We start from the raw sequence: 19,628 nt of genomic DNA, 5'->3' as shown, positions 1-19,628 counted from the left end.
TCGAAAAAGCGTGGCTAATCGCATTTCCCTATGTACGTATTTTCGTGTGCATGCGATCGTTTCTTATTGTCACGAAAGCACGTGCCTGCGGTTACTTGCAGATTCATACATAATCGAGTGACGGAAGTTAAAACGACTTTGTATACTTGCAACTCAATGTTCACTACTATATATATTCAATGTAACGATCTGCTATGAATTTCATAGAAGAGGACAAGCTATTCCCTTTAGAAATCGGAAGAATAATCTAAGCGTTAGCAGTCACCTTGTTGCATGGAGAAAAATATAAAGTAAAACTCGTATACGCTAAAATTCTAATAAATTTCATGTAATTGGAAGGTCCATATAGACGTCCACTTATGTCTAAAATTTTACTTTTTTAATAAATGAGCGATCGTATAGTCATACTGTAAGATACTTTTTACATTTCGTAAAGGAAATTTTATGCTATATTATTACAATTTGTTATTATTTCTTAATCTATAAATTACCATACATCTCAATAGAGTTCACTTTATCAACAAGGATTTTTTGCCTTAGTGCTGATAAACTTTACTTTACTGCATGATAAAAAAATATAATAAAGTCTGATATATGTTAATAACTAGAGAGTTATTCGCGTTTACAGTCTTGAAAATAGTTTAATTTACTTTACTGTAAGGTAATAAACACTTAAACGGATTTATTAATTGCACTGTACTTTACTGTAAAGCAATAGTCACTTGAGAGAAAGAGAGAGATTCATTATTGTATTTATAATTGTAATGTACTTTTTACCTTACAGCTCCGACATTTTTTACTTTCAGGCAAGTAAAGTTGTTATCAATTCGACAAAAAAAGTCAGAATATTTTTACTTGACCTGTAAGACTATCTATTTTTTTCCATGCGAAGTGCGACACTTTGGCAAGCCTTGATATACCTTAGATCTCTGTGGGCTAGAATTGAATAAATACTAAAATATTTCTTCCGCTAGATCGATGTTGACAGAAGTATTGAACATAAAGTAACTATATCGAGAGAAAAATGTGGCGCGGTTGATTTCGCGACAGATCCATACGATCTTTGTGCAATTATCGTGGCTAGGTTTCAATTTGTACGCTTCGTTTCACATAAATTGTCGCAACCGTCAACGCTCGGTTCGCATGACGGCGCATTATATTGCTGTACGCTATATTTATGAATTTGTATACCGTTTGTTTTGTATAAAATTCAAATCTTTTTCTTACACTTTTGTTACGATATTTTTATGACAATTTCGTAATTCGATGTGCACAAATATTTTTGTTTCTGGTCGCTAAATGATCCTCGCAGAGACAAAACGCATCCTAGCTGTTTATAGACAGGACAGTACCTATATCCTATATACCTGGATATTATTCTGTAGTTCACTCGGTATCCACATAGTGGAATACATATTACCTTATTAGTAATGCGGGCAGTAGAATAGGAATAAATTGTGACGATATACCTGTATATCTAATATATACTAGTATAGTATATGTTAGATATAGTAATAAGTATATCTATACCCTCGTATATATCTAATTCTAATAAATATGGCTAATTCCGTAAGAAAGATTAAAAGTCTACTTATAGCTCCGGTGTAAAGTTCCAATCTTATCGGTCACTTCTCCATATGTACGTGTCGATTATGACTCGTGTGAACATTTCGATATTCTCGATCAATTTATAATATTTCCATTCTAATTACCCTCGGAAATATATGACTTTTGCTGAAATTTACATCCGCGCAATCTTATTTATTTAAAAACTTCGTAAAATTCGTCGTTCTATCAACAAGTAGAATTGTTATGATGATCTGTTTCTTTTATCTCTCTCTCTCTCTCTCTCTCTCTCTCTCTCTCTCTCTCTCTCTTTGTTTACAAAGAAACGGTATACGCGTGCGACAATTTATATTTTCGCGCATTTTTATATTGTGCACCTACCGAAGAAAACGCATTTGAATGCATTTATAACGTAGACAGCAGGAAGGTTTTAGTTTCTATTTTGAGATATATTTAAGTTGCCCGGTCTTTCTTTGTTGCTACGCGCTTTGCTGATTACTCGATGCGTTACATCGAGAGACGAGAGTAGCGCAATGGATTAACTTTGTTGGAGATTGATGAAAATGAAGGAAAGAAACAATAGCTGTTCCGCACGTGTAATCTCGAAAAATCCAAGAGACATTGTCTCCAGAGACGCATCTGCAATCTGCATCGACGCGGAATAAAGCGTGCAAACTCTTTTGTCCACCTTTATGATCCGTCGCACATTACCGGGGGAGGAGTCACAAAAAAAAGCCTGGCACTATGTATTTATACATTATAGCGCATATATTATGTATACTTCATCTGCCAAGACAAGAGCAGACGGAGTCAGGAGACGGTGGTCGGTGCTGACCATGGATAGGTTCACTGATCCCATCGTCTTCGAAGCATATGCTCTTTCATCGCAGTGCAGCTTTGAGATGCGAAATGTATGCTCGCGTCGAGAAAAAGTGAGAGAGAAAGAAAGAGAGAGAGAGAGAGAGAGAGAGAGAGAGAGACAAGACGGGGAAATGAGAAGAAAAGGGCAACTTGAAGTCTCTCTTACACTCAAGCGAGAACATAGCCATGATATGAAAGCAAAAGAGGGGCATGCGTTACATCCGAATCCGTTCTGTCGACTGTTGAATGTCAATGCCTAAGACAATTCCCAGAAGTAAAATAAGCCAGTTTTGCTACCTCGTGAAAGAATTAAATTACTCAAATGTCAGCTTAAACGATATCTTCATAAAACGGTATATTTTTTCTAATGTGATTATATTTATATAAATTATTGCTATTTGCTATATAAAACAAGAATCAAGAATTAATATTAAGTGAATATTGTACTTGTTACAATTTACAATTGATAGAATGTTATCGTGTTTAGGCGGAGATTATTCACAAATTTGCAAGCCACATGATTTCAATTTCTTAGCTGTAGATGCTAGGAAATCAATTCACCTTTTGTCACTTTGACTCTGCGAGACAAGCGACTGCAAGCACGTGCTTTTTAAAATAACTAGGGCATCTTTATAAGCACTGCAGAGTTTATACTAGGGCTCTAATTTTATTCCGTTTTTCGAAGATACGTGTAAACGTAAAACGTTTATCCGTTTATATTCGCTTTCAAAAAAACGTTTACTTGAAGGTAAACGTTTAATTAGCTAATTATACGTGTAAACGTATTTTCGTTTAAACGTATAATAGCGAGCCCTAGTTTATACCGAGGGGGTAACCACTTAATGTAATTGTGGGACAGAGTTTTCGAAATCATTATAAAATTCATATGAAATCTCTATGTATAATCTGATAATTACATATGCAAGGAGAAATCATTATATAATATTAAATAAAATCGTATATTTTACCAAATGACTTCATATGTAGTGAAAAAAATTATTTGTAATTAGATGAAATCATGTAATCTGTGGGACAATATTTCAACTAATGGTTACCTCCTCAGGTTATACACTAATTTGTTTACCCGGATGAAAAAATCAAAGTGATGTTTGTGTTTAATTTAAACGTCTCGTAATTATACTATTTACGAAAACTCGTTCATTGCTCTCCATACTATAAACTGTAAATTTGAGAATCCAGAAATCATTGATTTCAGTCTCAGTTTTCAGCTATTTGAAATTGTTTCGTCGAAGATTGAAGGCGTATTACCGAAAAATGTAAATTTCCATCTGAAAATAAGTATATAAATTCGTCTAATTTTTAAATAATTTACTTACGATGGGGGAGATCACACGGATTCAATAATCAGAGTTGTTTAGTAAACGACCAGCGATTATTTTTTGTGATTAAAATATATCTTTATTCCTGATCATCTGTAAACGTCTATATATTAATAATTAAACTATAGAATCCTTTTAGTATATCTGAATGCGTTTTAATATTGATCCTATAATTTTGACTACAAGTGTATATATTAATTTATTATAAATAATGTAGTAATATTTTATTATTTTATTACAAATAATATAATTGAATAGTTTTGTATAATAAATAAAATAATTTAGAATATAATTAGAAATGTATATACCCGGGAAAAAATGTTATATTAATATATGGACATGTTATATATATAATTATATATGGAACATTTTTTCCCGGGTAAATTCTTGTGTTTAAAATAGCAATTGCAAAAAATTACAAAACAGAAAAGTAACTAAAACGTAAGGACTCGTTACTTTTTAAGTAACTTCAAATGTAACGCGTTATTTTTCAGAATCAGTAATTTATAACTACTTTTTGCGAAAAAAGAACTAACTATAACTATTACTTACTTTTACAAATAACTTTCCAATTTTGTTCTATATTACCTGCCATAATGTCACGATGCATCATGCGCCAATGACAATCAGTGCACATCGTTATTACAGACGTCTAGCTCCTCATCGAGGCAAATAACGATTGTCAGGGCCACTAAAGAGACATATTAATTGCAGTCATCTCTCATCGATAAGTCGCTCCTTCGGCTATGGGAAAGAATGCACGAGTGCACTCGTTCGCACACGTTTCTGTTTGCGGTAGACCACGAGAGGACTACCTCTTCTTGTGCGCGGTTCCGAGGACAAAAAGGACCTTGAACAATCCTCCGACTAGAGTCACCGACATTCCCGCAGGAGTCATTCCATTATATTTAAATTAGATGACTGTACACACTACATATATCAAAACCTGTGTGGCTTCATACACACACATATACCTTGGTTTATTTATTTATTATATATATGTGTATATATAATGTATATGTATTTAAATTAACTCAAAAATTTTATTTCAAAAACATTAATCGTTTTTATGAACGATTAAAGTTGGCCAATGGTATCACGCGTAAAACTCATGCATTCATAAGTTTACATTTGTGCTTATACAAATACTAATCAGTCAGTGATTTTCATAGCTCGTTTTGATTTTCTTATGTGCAATATGTACGTACGATTTTTTCAATTTAATGCTGCAATAAAGAAAAAATGCTACAATAAAGGAAAAAAAATAATGCTTGAAAATTAAATAATCTCCGCCGATAGTTATTTATTATCACACATATCGAAAAACGTACAACGAAGCGCAAAATGTAAAACATATAATAATAATAACAACAATAACAACAATATAATAATGACAGTGATGTTAATGATAATAATGATGGTAATGATGATAATAATAATTAATTAAATAGATTTGTACGCATTAAACGATTATTAAAATTAATCGTGTTAATTGTACAACGCACACATTTTTAATTAAACCTTAATCATGCAATTAATTAATTCAACATAAGCTTAATTATGTTTGTCTCTTAATGCGAATATCACTTTGTTCTAAAAGATAAATAGATAACTATAATCCTTTAAATAATTCATAAATGATAATTCGATGTAATAAAAGGATATTGTAACTGTACTTGTCGTTATTGTTAAAATATTTTTAAATAAAACGTAACTAAAGAAATTAAGATAGAACGCGTCTAATTGATCTAATTGTGGAAATTATTATAATTGAATAATCATATAGCCCAATATAGGTATATCCATACTAGGGCTCGCTATTATACGTTTAAACGAAAATACGTTTACACGTATAATTAGTATATCCGTTTATTAGAAACGTTTTTCCGAATATACGTGTAATTAACTATTATACGTTTAAACGAAAACACGTTTACTATACGTATAATTAGCTAATTAAACGTGTAAACGTTTACCTTCAAGTAAACGTTTTTTTGAAAGCGAATATAAACGGATAAACGTTTTACGTTTACACGTATCTTCGAAAAACGGAATAAAATTAGAGCCCTAATCCATACCTTAGAGAACCAAATATTGATTTGTTATAACCACAAGCGGGACAAGAGTCGTTGTTGGACTCGCAACGAATTCACAGCAAAGTCCGACCGACCACGCAAGATCGCATACATTTAGAACATTAAATTATATTTTTATTATGTTCATAAAAATTAAAATGTACACACCTTATTGTTTAAGTGATACTTGTATCAGCTTCTATATGCATGTATCACGGCATGTATATTATTTAACAATAGAGGTATAGGTATTCTCGAGACGAAACGAGCTTACGAAATAAATATACGACTTTTTCACAAACGGGAGGATTTCGGAGAAAGAGGTGATACGGTGTTTAGCTTACTTGAATGAATATTAATATTATTGACTGCTTATAAAATAATACTATTACACAATAATCATCTCGTGATTTGACTTGACACAGTTCTATTCTTCTTATAATAATAATAATAATTAGCTCTTGGCCTACGAGATCGAAAAGTACATTCTTGCTTTCGCGGCAAAGGATGGTAATCGCTCAAGTAACAACGCTTATTGCTGTAGCTACAAAAAGAATGGATAGCTTTCATTTGAATTAGAAGGGGTACATGGAATATACTCGCTAGTTATATTTTCTTTATTTTACTTTTGCCTTTTCTTCTCGAGTGCCGCTAAAGCAGGCATGCCCCTAGTGCGTCGCGTGTGACTGGATGTGCATGTATATCTACGGCTTCAGTGTGACACGTACAAGAATGATATCGCGCGGATGATATTTCTGATACTGTTTAATATTTAAACAGCAGCATGCGCTGTCCTAGCTTCTAGTCGCAAGGTTTGTGAAGAAAATGTCTCGAGACAAGCTAGTACACTTTGTACGCTTTGATCTGAGCACCAAGGAATCAAAGAAAATCTATGAGTGATCCATCTTGTAATTCTCAAATTAATTCGAATAAAACATATTTAAAACATTCACATTATATGTAATATCATTACGAAATAAATTTTACTATCTCGTGAAAATATAGTTACATTTGTACTTAAATCATCGCGTTTGATGCTTTGCTGGAAAATGTCACGAAAAATTTGAAAACGTATCAATTTTCTATAGCACATATCGAATATTCCATGCAAACATTCAGAGAAGTAAACACTAATTGTAAGTATTATGCCAGAATACATACCAGCACCAGTGCACACCGAGGTACTCACTAGTTGAATCGCTATCTACATATCCTAAATATTGAAATTTAGATTCGTGCTGAATCGACAATATGGCTCGAATTGCTACGCGTAATGCCGAAATAAACGTTACTTAAGCGTTTGCCCACATTTTATGTATTATACACGCATCTGGTCGATTCGCGCATCGCTCACAGCAGTACGTTCGTACAATCGTTTATTTCATAATCTTGTAAGAATTATTTGATTCGAGGTACGTTCAGATATGTCTAACAAACATATCGGAATTAATTGTGTTTTACAAAGATTCCTTGGAGAATTACATTTTCGTGTGTGATCGCAAGATACTTTTATACCGATGAGATTTCCGATGTGACGTCGGCAAATTATTGTTGCGCTATTTATCAAGTATACACGAGTACAAGTAGATTTTTACGATTATACTTATACAACTGTGATACTCGAGGACGATCTTCCATTACATCGTGAATACCTGTATGCCAGATTCAATAGAATTAATCGAGATCGTTTCTCGTATTGTACAACACAATGACTAATTAATTATTTAAGATGTTTTAGAGCAGTTCTAATTTGTACATTATGCAATATAAATTGTAAGAGGTCCTTACCTAGCGAGAGTCAGTCAAAATAATAAAATGATACGAAATGATAATTTATCTGCAGAAAGGCCGCAGGAGCCCGTAAGAAGAAATAGATAATAAGCATATTCGTAAGCATATTTGTGATTAAACTTTAATGTTATATGAATCATTGTTATACGAATCATTGACAGAGTCAACATCCCCTACAAGTTATTTTGTATAGTTTGGAGCTTTATATAACACGTCATCCAAATGCATATTCGGTGAATACAAACCGGCTAGATACCTTTTTTTTGTCTTTAATCACACGATGCAAAAATAGGCTTTCCTATTTCCGGTTATCTACAACCAGATCAAACGACACAGCGCATCCTATCGATCTACAGAGAATTCCCGAAATCCTTATTATCTAATATCGACTGTACCATTCGTTATTTCCGACAGAAGCTTTACACTTACAGCATAAAATCGTCGATCGACTGAAACTATCTACGTCGCATCTTTCGCCATATATAATTTCACACTTTGATTTCACTCTTATGCCAAATCCTTTTTCTCCCGGTGTGCAAACATTTGGCGAAGTAGACAGAAACAGAATCAATTCGAAGATTCACAGACAGGTGTAAAGTGTCCAAGTATCCGTTTGATCCGCGCGACACATCATAAAAGGCTGATTCTTCGTTTCGATGGATCAGAGCTTTAGTTATTCAGACGTCAACGTCGAGCTAGTCGAAACGTAGAACACAGTATATTACAATATACTTTCATGATGTGTATCAACGACTCGAAAGAAAAACCGTCTACGGCACACGTCTAACGTATCGTTGATCGATCTGTTCGATGAATGACTCGAAAAATAACTTTCTCCAAGGGGAAGATGAGCTCGTCCACGGTAATCTACAAACTAAGTACTAGCGTATAAAGTCGAGGTGGATCAAACGGATACATACGTGTTAAATATGTTGTCTCTAACGAGTGAACCCTTACGTTTTCAAACAATGAGAATGACAGCCGTATTTGACATTGCAGGTTGACAGTTCCTAATTACATCAAGTTAAATGCGTGAAAGCTGTCGTGAACCTAACGTACAGTGTGTATAGAGTGTCGTCGTGATAAATACAGTATCTACTTAACGTGGCTAGAATAAATGAGGAGGAGAGACGAAGCACGTGCTCACTTTGCTAATTTTTTTTTTTTACATTATCGATAAGTGTCGATAAACGTACGAGGACGAATATAAGGGTTTTGTCACTTTTTCTTCGCACGCATACTTTATCTGTTATTTTCTTCTCTCTCTCTCTCTCTTTCCTTTTTCTTTTTTATACATTACATTAAAATATAATCCGCCAATCTCTCGAGGCTTACGTTGTACATATACATGTGTAGGTTTTACATCAGCATGACCGTTCGAACGGCCTGCGACATGGTTTAGAAGAGTTCCAAATTCAATATTATACGTGCTCTCGCGCTTTTTTATTTAATTGACGATAATGAAGCGTGGCCGCTGACAAATGCGATCGACAAGAAGCTTTCAAGGAACGGATTACTTTAGCAACGAAAATAAACCAAGTATTGCTTAGAATTTTATGACAAAACATAATTGTGTATTTACATAAACGTGACATGAAAAAAGGATTGATTTAGTTAAATATAGTGGTCACTGTCAAGCAAATGTTTAATTCAAACAAATAACATGTTTTAAATTACAAGATTTTGTCGACATGACTCACATATATTTAATCTAAATACATAAATACTTGAACTAAAAAAATCACAATGAAAACTAAATATATTTAATCAAGTTACCAATTTTTTTCTCAGTATATAAAATATTAACATTATTGGCCAAAAGAAGTTACTAACGATTCTAATATTAAAAAGCTTTGGATACTGAAATAAAATTGTATTAGATATAAAATGTAACACATCGCATCGGCATCAATGATATTATCCCTTTGTTAAAACTCTAAATCCTCTTCAATGCAAAACGATCTTGTCGATGCGATTTAAATTTTCTCGATGCGCGCGATATTTTTACATATTTTTTATTCGTGTATTTAGTGTCACGGAAAAGCGCGTTCGAAAACAAACTGCTCGAGCTGTACCCTTCGTTAAAGGCGCGTTTCCGTTCAATGATCCGTCAACGAACAGTTTACATAATTAATCAGTAACCGTTCAAGAGACATTTTGGTTTCACAGTTTCATAATACTCATATTTTAATGGAGTGACAAGAACGAGCGTGTAATTCGATCCTCGTTCGTCGCATATGAACACGATGATAAAAACGAGGGAGCAGCGTGAACAGCAAAATATCTGTTAGTTTCACAGCCATAGATAGGAGACTCGGTTTAAATTATGGACTCTCCCGTGCGACCCTTGGAACTTGAAGTTGGACCGTGAGCGCGTGTCATTTGCAGCGATCGCGGATAATGTTAAATTCGGAAGTCTTCTAGAAAAGTTCGTAAAACCGATTGGTCGAAAATATATTCTAGAATCATTTAGGGTACAAAGTATAGCGTGAACGATTATCTTTAGACAATTGTAACGGTAAAAATGGACATTATCTTATTGCGGGATGGAATAGGCTGTGTAAGCTCTCAATGGTAAACACTTCACTGTAGCTTCTCAAACATTGTTTTTTTCCCGACGATATAAGAAAATAATACTTAAACATCAATCACTTATAAGGTTGCAATTAAAAAAAATCTTTATTCCGAGATTGTCGTCAATGCTCTCTGTTACGTTTTCTTCTGTTTCTATTTTATATTTTCTTTTGCGCTGTCTCTCGATGTATTGTGTTGTAAAAAAGAATAACATTACTCTAAATATAATCATCTTATAAAGGGTTAAAAAAAAACACTATTTAAGAATTGATTGATAACATACCAAAATATACAGTGGAAATTGCGTATGATTTTTATCGGATTTTGAATCATTTTTTCTAAGTATATATCTCATACTGTCCGCATCCATAAAATAGGAAGAGCAAGAGTAAATCTTGCTTTACAGATGATATACGAGTTTCAATACGTCGAAAGGAATGCAAGTATCGATTGCATTATACCAAAAACCGAAGACGCGTAATGATTAAAGATTGTAAAATTTATTAACGTTATGCCGGGCAGGCATGTAGTATCACTGTGACACATGGACTCTTAATTTGTTTCTTTCTCAACAATCTTGATTACTAAAAATGGACAGGTGCTGCTGGTTGCAAGGTTTCCTTCTCGCAGAGGTAATTTTTATTTACGTACATAAAAACCGAGGAAATTGTCTGCCACGATAAGGAAACATTGCGCAGCAGCGATTATTATTATTATTATTATTATATTATTATTATTCCATAAATATTACACATACAGTAATATACTCATTATTGGTAATATAAGTATTGTTCTAATTGGACTGGAGCTGTTTTCACAATTTGGGCAAATGTATGAGTTATCTTAAATGTTAATTGCTTACTTTTCGTCTTTTTCATATTCCTTTACGGCACAATCTATATTTCATGAATTAATTAGTTTCTGCCGTTTGATTTCACGCAAGACGCGATGTAATGGTTTTTTTAAATGAAATCAAATTTAATACTAAAAATGGGAAAAATTCATTACTAATAAGCAAATCATGTTACAGGATATGAAATATATGTCAATCGCTTCAACGTTTATGCTGTGCGTCAATAAAGTGAAGTAGCCCAAGTTATAAAAAAAAAATGGATGAATATAGCATTATGCAACTGATACAATAAAACAAGCTCATTTATTTAGTTTCTACTTAAACCTATGAACTTAATATTGCAACTCTAGTAGTCATTGTATCTTTGGATTTGCAATTTGTTCTTAAATCAATTAATAAGAACATTTAAGAATCAGTTTGCAATCTCCAAAAATGCAATATGCAGTTAGAATGTAGTATATATAAATTAAGGTGTGTCATGTTCACGTGATGGGATAACGGTGACAAGAGATGTATGTTACAATAAAAAGGAACTTAACGAATCGCGCTAAAAAAATACAATATACGAAACAATTGTATACATATAAAATCTTTAAATAATCTACATAACGGTAAAATATATATGTATGCAAAATGCTTTCCGACATTTGTCCTTTCATTGGGCACTTTTCCGGCCTATAAATTACCATATGGTAATTTTGGAAAGTGTATCGTCCAATGATTTGTAAAAACGCCAAGATTTAATCGGTATATTATTATTATCGCGTCTATTGTGTCGACACAGACCGATTTCACAAATACAAAATATTATTACGTGGAATATGTACATCAAATTGTAGTTATCATGTATTTTAGAGTGATATATCAAGAATAAAGGAAAGATGTTCTGTTGACTTTTGATTAGTTTAGAATGTACAATTAAATCGCAAGATATATTGCCTTCCTCTGGCATAAAATATAAATGGTTCGTAATACCAGTCATTAAAGTAAACTTGTGGAATGCTCGTTAGTCAATAAACGTCGCAACTGACTTTCGATACATGGCGACAATTATGTCTTCCCTATCCCCTAGTCAAGTAGCGAAGTGGATACGCTGCTCATAGGACATGACGAGTTGAAAATATCCCATGCTTTGTGTGTAGTACACATTAATGATTTAATATTTGAAATATTACTGTATAAGTAATTTCAATAATCAATAGCTGCCCTAATGTCTAAAGGACTGAAACATTGCTGCTACATATATCATATAGGCATGTAGCAATTAGTATATTTATGTTGTGGCTTTTATTAACACGAAGTAATGGTGAAGCAGTGTGTGATCCGTTTACTTGCCGCGTGGAAAAGAACGTGTACCTGTAGTAGAGAGGCCTTCCCCTCGACTGCGACTTCGGTGCAAGGAATGTAATCCTTCGCCTAAAAGACAATATTTCCAATAAAGGCAATAGTTCTAATAAATATCATTTTAACAGTAAACGTGTTCAAGTCGACGCAATAAGATAATTGTGAAATTACCCTTGCTAATACTCCTGCGCATTGATGTAGATGGTGCTGGTGTCGATTCTTGTTTAGTGTAACTTCTAAGCGCTCTTCCTCGTCTGTCTTGAATTAATTTATCCATTTTAACGAATATACCACATTTGGGTCGACATGTGAAATACCTATGGCCATTGACAGCACCATCGTTTTTGCCTATAACAGTGAAACATAGACATGTTTAAAATCTAGATAAAATTTCAGAAAGAGAGAGAGAGAGATTTGTACCAGTCGGAGCATCGAGTTCAACTCCTATCCAGATTCCTGATGCAAACTCTGTAGGACCAACGTATGCTATAACTCCGGAATAACTATAAGGGCGAACCAAAACTGATTCTCCAACAACGATCCAGTCTGGTAGGGGAGTTTCCACTCGAGTTAAATCGTGCCTTGAACCAAACGCTGAACTTTTATCGCTAACGTCATCCGCTGCAAAATAAATCTTTTTTAAAATATGATACAAAAAGAAGAATCATATAGTGTATAATTTCTCAAAAGATAAACGTAGTGTTGAAAAATATGCAAGAAATTGCCAAATCTAATTGCTTAAATCAGCAGTACCGTCAATTCTCTCCGAAGAGCTATTGTCGCCATTTTCATACGTCATAGTAGGTTGTAGCGTTTGCTCCAAATGTACTGCAGCCTTACTCTCAGAAAGTTGTGGACGGACCATAGGAAACGAAGCTCTATGCTGCGAACTGGTAGGCCTTCCTGAACCATTAGAAGTCTTTTTTCTTCGCACGACCTAATTAATTAAACATGAATCATTTATTGATATTTGCATAATCCACGAAAAAATTGTTTTGGGTTTTCATGATTTTTCGAATAACGATCCCTCTCTGTTTCTCTCTCATTATACAAAATATAAAATACTCACCTTGCCAGGTGGCAGTTTGGTATGCACGACCGAAGTTCCCTCCATGGGACTATCGTCTCCCGAATTGGACATCTGACTGATTTCCATCTCGTTTTTTCTATCACTGAGAATTTGATTGGATGTACTTTTTCTTTGAGTTTCGACGTGAAACATGTTGCTGTTGGTTTCGCTTTCACTCCTTGTAGAAGAAACTGGACTATCGATATCAGTATCTATATATGTTCCCATTTCTTCTAAATTTTTTTTAGTATGTTCTATAAGATAAAAAATATGTTTTATAAAAAATATTTATAACAGAATAATATCGATATCTAAAATGATGATGTTTTGCATCTGACTTAACTGACCTTCTGTGCCAGCGCTTTGCGAGATGTTTACTTCGCTCAAGTATTCCTCGGGCGTTTCCTCGACGAGGGAACTGTCCATTTTCTCAGGTTTCTTGCTATCGAGAAGATTACGATATTCGAGATCTGGAGTCTCATCCACGCTGATGGACTTGATAGAAATGGAATCTTCCGACGTCAGATTTGTCGTGGAAACAGCCTGAGAACCGTACCCGCTGCTACTCATACTTGGCGTATTGATCTTCGTCGATTGTAGTTCGACCAGAGAATCCAACGTGCGTGAAGAAGTTAGTGGTTTTACTGGTTTCGGTGGAGCCTGGGCGCAAATGCACGTAATATAGCTTTAATTCGATAGCGTAATTACAATCTACATTATTACAAAGTGGTCGATTCTGAGTAATGTAATAATCCAAGTATCGTAATTTATAAACACATTGTTTTTATTGTGATTCAATTTTGTTTTTAAATAAATATATCTTTAATTTTGAATATACCTGATATGCTTCATATTCAGAATAATCGGCGTCGCTCTTCTCCTCATCATCGTCATTGATAGGAGTACACGCTTGATTCCCCATATTTGAAGTTTCTTCGTGTAATGTGGTCATACGAGGACCCAGTTTACTGCTGACCATGTTTGGAGATGCTACGACCAATACGAAATTGATAATACATGACGGACTATAAAAATCTTGTTATATATAGTATACAAAGCATCAGGGCCGATCTGGCCATTCTAATAACTTTATCTTATCATTAACTTTGCAAAATAATTATTTTTGCTCGCTATCCTTATTTTAACAGATATTATTGGATGCTGATGGGTTTACAGAAACGTTATATATATCAAAAGGTGCCAGGTCGGTTCTGATGTACACTTAAATGCGAAGGATCATGCTTTTCCTAAAAATAATAAAAATTTTTTATATATTCCACGCTTATTTGTTGACATCATTCATTTATCAATTATATATGCGTTTATGTATGAATATTTTTAAATTTGACGGATTGTTAATAGTTTTGGATTTAGATCATGTAATCTAGACAGTAAAAGCGTAGAATGTATAATCTGAAATAAAGAAATAAATTTCAATGATCACAGGGAATAATTGTAAGTAATAATATTTAACGTATACATATATATACATATACATATATATGTATATGTATATAATACATATATGTGCGTGTGTACACATTACATACATACATACTGCACTTTAGGCGCAGTACTAACAATTCAAATGGTGATTGTGATTACAAACCATCTAAAATAAAACACATTTAAAATATAAAAGAAAATTCAAATACTATCGGTATACTACACTAATTTTAATGGTTGAAACAAAAAACCCAAACTACAAACATGTTGACCGAGTGATTCATCCTTTCAAACTATATTACATTAGAATTCTCTTTCAATTGTTCAATTCTCTGTCATTCTATAATCTAACTTTCTTTCAACGTTTAAACTTAGTTGAAGAATAAAGTTTGAAAGGATGATCAACGACGAGTGTCACCTACACTTGGCAGAGGTAGATTGTTGAAGACGTGTCAATGAGTTGAGATTCAGGTTCAGATTCAGGAAAGTTGGTCTCGCTGAAAGGAGATAGATGCACTGATTATACTTCTTTTCTCTTCATTCGACTAGTCAACGTTACTTTCTCCATAATGGCGAGCTTCATATCAGCTTTTATGAACTTATGTACTGACAAATCATGCCTGCAGGCCACAGACACTAGATGGTGAGACAAGTAGACAAATAACGTATATTATCTAACGCGCATTCTATACGGAAGTTCCATATTATGCGTGTATATCATGTCACAATACCATTAATTGAAACATCCATGTTTATAACACAGCATTTTGTGTGAGTCTCATTTTTTCTTTTCTTTCACACTATGATGATACTCCACTTCGGAAATAATTTTAATAACTCGCCATTGCATTTATGAATTCAAAATGTACATATTCGAAATATATCATGTATATTGTATGTCGCCATCTTTAGGATAAATAAACAATAAATATATATTCGTAATATAAACATTATATAATTCGATGATGTACATAATGAATTTTCATGTTTTCAAAGGAGGAAAGTTTAAAGTCGAAGATAATGACATGCTTTGTCATATTAATATCATAGCAATTATCTCGTTTGAAATTCAAATATATTGCTATTATTATGTAATATTGCTATTATTATGTAAACTATGATTTTATCATACTGCTATACTGATTTGTACGATACAGTGCAATAATTATTTTTCCTCTTTTTCATATTTTTGTTTACGATCATTTTTACATTTATAGAAATGTATCCTTGACTTTAAACTGAGTCTTGTAAGAAATACAACGGGGAGATAGCTTATATTTATCGTGTTATTCCGTGATTTAATTAAAAAATTACAAAATATTTTTACTGATTTCCCCCCCTCCCCTATATTACTTACTGGAGGTTTATTCTGTCTCTTCATGTATAGATTGTTAATTAATAATCTAATCCCACATGACATAGTAATGGAATATAATTAGACGGAATGTGTATATATAATACATACATACACATCATATTTAAGTATAGAGAGAATAACCCCCATTTAACATATATTAACTATAGAAAATATTTATATACACATATAAGTAACAATAAATTTTCTACACTCTATCTAGAGTATCGCTCAATGGCACATTCACAAGTATAAAGATTGAAACATTGCAACAATTTTCACATATATAATGCAATAGTTCAATCTTTTTTATTACTTTACATGTTTTACTTAATTTGTTAAATGCAAACAAATATATATATTAATATACATTTAACAAACCATTAAGGATTATAGAAATCATCTTATTTGATCCGATTATTTGTAAAAACGAGGTTTTAAGAATCATACGTCTTATTACAAATTATGAAAATAGATATATGGATATGAAAATGATTTCTATGCGATGATTCTGGTATAAACGGTGCGACGACAGAGTGGGTGGGTGGTTGTGTGTTTGCGCGTGCGTGTGCGTGTATGTGTATCTATGTGTGCGCGTGTGTTGCATGACTGTGTGAGTATAGTATACGCACACATATGGACTCACATCCAACACACACATACACACACACAAATGATCACTGGTATTGTTTTATATTGGTATTAACCATGAACAATATATATATCAAATAGTTATAAAATAAATAAGAGAAATAAAATAGTTCAATGAACAAACTTGCTAATATGCTAGGCACACAAGAAATACATTCTATGCATGCAAACTAAACAAATACTGAAATATAACGTTCACATAATGAAATCACATTCAATTTAAACTAAACAAGATTAGCAATTTCTAAATTCCTCAATATGGTGATGTTAAACTTCTTTTGGGCTAACCGAATAAATGACGCTTACAAGAGAACATATACTGATTATCAAAACGCATTCCTGTTCTGAATATTACTATCGCGAATAACGTCTCCGATATACTAAGGCAAACTTTGAAACAAAAAGACAGACAGACTCAACCACTCACGAGACATATGTACTAATTGTCATTGCCTGTGTGGCATCAATTAAATATCAAATCAAGACTCCATTTTACCTGAGTTCAGAATGGAGCCTTGCGTGGGCCGAAATAGTTGTAGAAGTAGTAGACGTAGTGTTAAACAGAGGAACAGATTAGTTGCATACATTAATTAGTTTATTACTTTCGTTGTAGGGTTCCTTATTTAAAGTTTGTTAAAGTGTTTTATTTTATTGTAATAAGTGGTAGAGCGCACTTAAATGTAGCTGCTAATATTAGGGCAAATCTGAGAAAATATATTTTACCATGCTCAACTTTTTTTGTTATCAAATGATCATATATTGAAATTATTTATATTTTTAATATTGTGAAGAAAACACATTTGTAGTGAAATTTGTATTAAATTGAATTGTCAAGTTGAACATAGCTTGATGACGTAATAATATGACAGAGAGAAGCTGGAATTATAAAATTTCACAATGTAGTGTACTATAATTACTACTAATGAAATTGAAATTTCTAAATATTCTCAAATGATGAGATTGTCAATTATCTTAAATGATGAAAACAGTACCCTTTTGTAGTGTCATTAATCTTTCATACGCTCGACACGATACATTTGTATGCACGTTTTGTCAAGTTTCATAATTTGATATTTTATATATAACTTGATCCTTTATATTTTATAATCTACATTCACAAGAGAAGAGAAATCGTAGACACATATAAAGGGTACATATTAATGATGGATGATATGAATTTCAATTAAAAAGAAATAAACAGAACGCACTTTTATTATCCAAAATCAACAGGTTCTATACCGAACGAAGAGTTGGTACAATGGAGCTTGGGACGATCAAAACTAGGGTGAAATGTAAAGTGATCGTCATAGCAAGTGAAATATCGAAAACATTGCATAAGCCACATTTCAGAAACAAAGTGTTAATTTTTCATTGAATAAATCTCGATGAAGCAGATTAAGGCAGTGAAGAAAAAGTGTGGCTCTAACTTACAATTAAATAAAAACTTAATCTAAAGACTAAAATCTCCCTAAACACGATGCTATTAAATTTAATAAAGCCATTAATTTAAGAATTTAATGGTGACTTAAAGCGAACTAAATATTGCATTCAATATACGACGAATTTGCATATAAATAGTCGAGATCCAAAATAAAATTTGATTAAAACCTATTGGACGATTTTCTATCAGGCGTAGATCATTTCAAAAATCTAGCAGAGATTATTTTCACAAAAACCACTTATTCTTCAAAATATTTCTCTCAATATATTAAATGTAGCATATAATGAAAATATATCTCATGCTCGATATGAAATGGATTATTATGAATGATGAGGAATGATTGCATGAATGAATGTATGTCTATATGAATGAAGAGATCTTGTGTATTACACTATTTTTATTTTCTATGATTTCATAAATAACCCAGTCAGCCAAGTATGTTAAAAATAAATTTTTTAATTCTTACTACAAAGAACTGCATTAATTATTTACAAAATTAAATTCTAGTGAAAAATGAGTTGGTTTTCGTATATGTCGTAGCTTATAATGTGAATAAAAGATGACATTAACACAAAGCTTAATAATTGATAGTTTTTTAATTACGTGTAAAACTTGTATTCACAAAGCACCTTTGGTCAAAATCATCATAACTTAAAAACTATTCATTATTAAGTCTTATATCTATTTATGACATCTTTTGTTCACATTATAAACTACATTATGTAAAAACTAACTCTTTTCATCGGAAGGACTCAATTTTCCATAATTAATGCGAGGTCCTTTTATTGATAAAACGGCATCAAGTTTTGATACAAATTTTGTTATATTTCGCAATAATGTCCGCAAATTGGTGGCAGGTTATAACAAAGTTGTTAAAACATGAGAATGAATTGACGGCAAAATCGTGCATGAAAATTTACAAAATCGTGCAAAGCTTCCTGATAATTTGATAGCAAATTGACAGCAAGAACTGATCAAAATCAAAATCTACCAAAACTTCGCTTGGTTTTTGTTGACAATTTGCTCTCATTATGTCAGTAAAACGTTCTGCGGACACAGTTGATGCCAATTTGCTAAATATTTTGATCGAATTTGCTATTAATTTGTAGACCATTTGCTAACATTTTGCTGACTGGGAATATTTTTTACCGATTTTTAACCTTTTACAAATAACGAAAAAACATTTTAAATTTGACAATAGTAGTATATGTATACGTGCTATTGTCGTGTGTATGTGTGTTGTGTGTGTGCGCGTGTGTATAT

At 32.7% G+C, this 19,628-nt stretch overlaps 1 protein-coding gene across 1 annotated transcript in view; it reads right to left on the bottom strand.

The window, feature by feature from the left end:
• Positions 1-12,122: 12,122 nt before the first annotated feature.
• LOC108732061 (Kinesin heavy chain 73) overlaps positions 12,123-19,628 on the bottom strand; it is a 42,338-nt gene continuing 34,832 nt past the window's right edge. Inside the window, 9 exon segments of the mRNA XM_018462685.1 lie at positions 12,123-12,476; positions 12,576-12,752; positions 12,825-13,025; positions 13,158-13,341; positions 13,474-13,727; positions 13,821-14,133; positions 14,312-14,463; positions 15,342-15,416; positions 17,421-17,438. Of these exon segments, the coding sequence (XP_018318187.1) occupies positions 12,388-12,476; positions 12,576-12,752; positions 12,825-13,025; positions 13,158-13,341; positions 13,474-13,727; positions 13,821-14,133; positions 14,312-14,463; positions 15,342-15,416; positions 17,421-17,438 (1,463 nt within the window). The 3' untranslated portion in view covers positions 12,123-12,387.

This window comes from Mycetomoellerius zeteki, unplaced genomic scaffold (assembly GCF_001594055.1).
Source record: "Mycetomoellerius zeteki isolate Tzet28-1 unplaced genomic scaffold, Tzet1.0 scaffold145, whole genome shotgun sequence".
In the NCBI taxonomy this organism is placed as follows: Eukaryota; Metazoa; Arthropoda; class Insecta; order Hymenoptera; family Formicidae; genus Mycetomoellerius; species Mycetomoellerius zeteki.
This window is presented reverse-complemented; position numbering and strand designations above follow the sequence as displayed.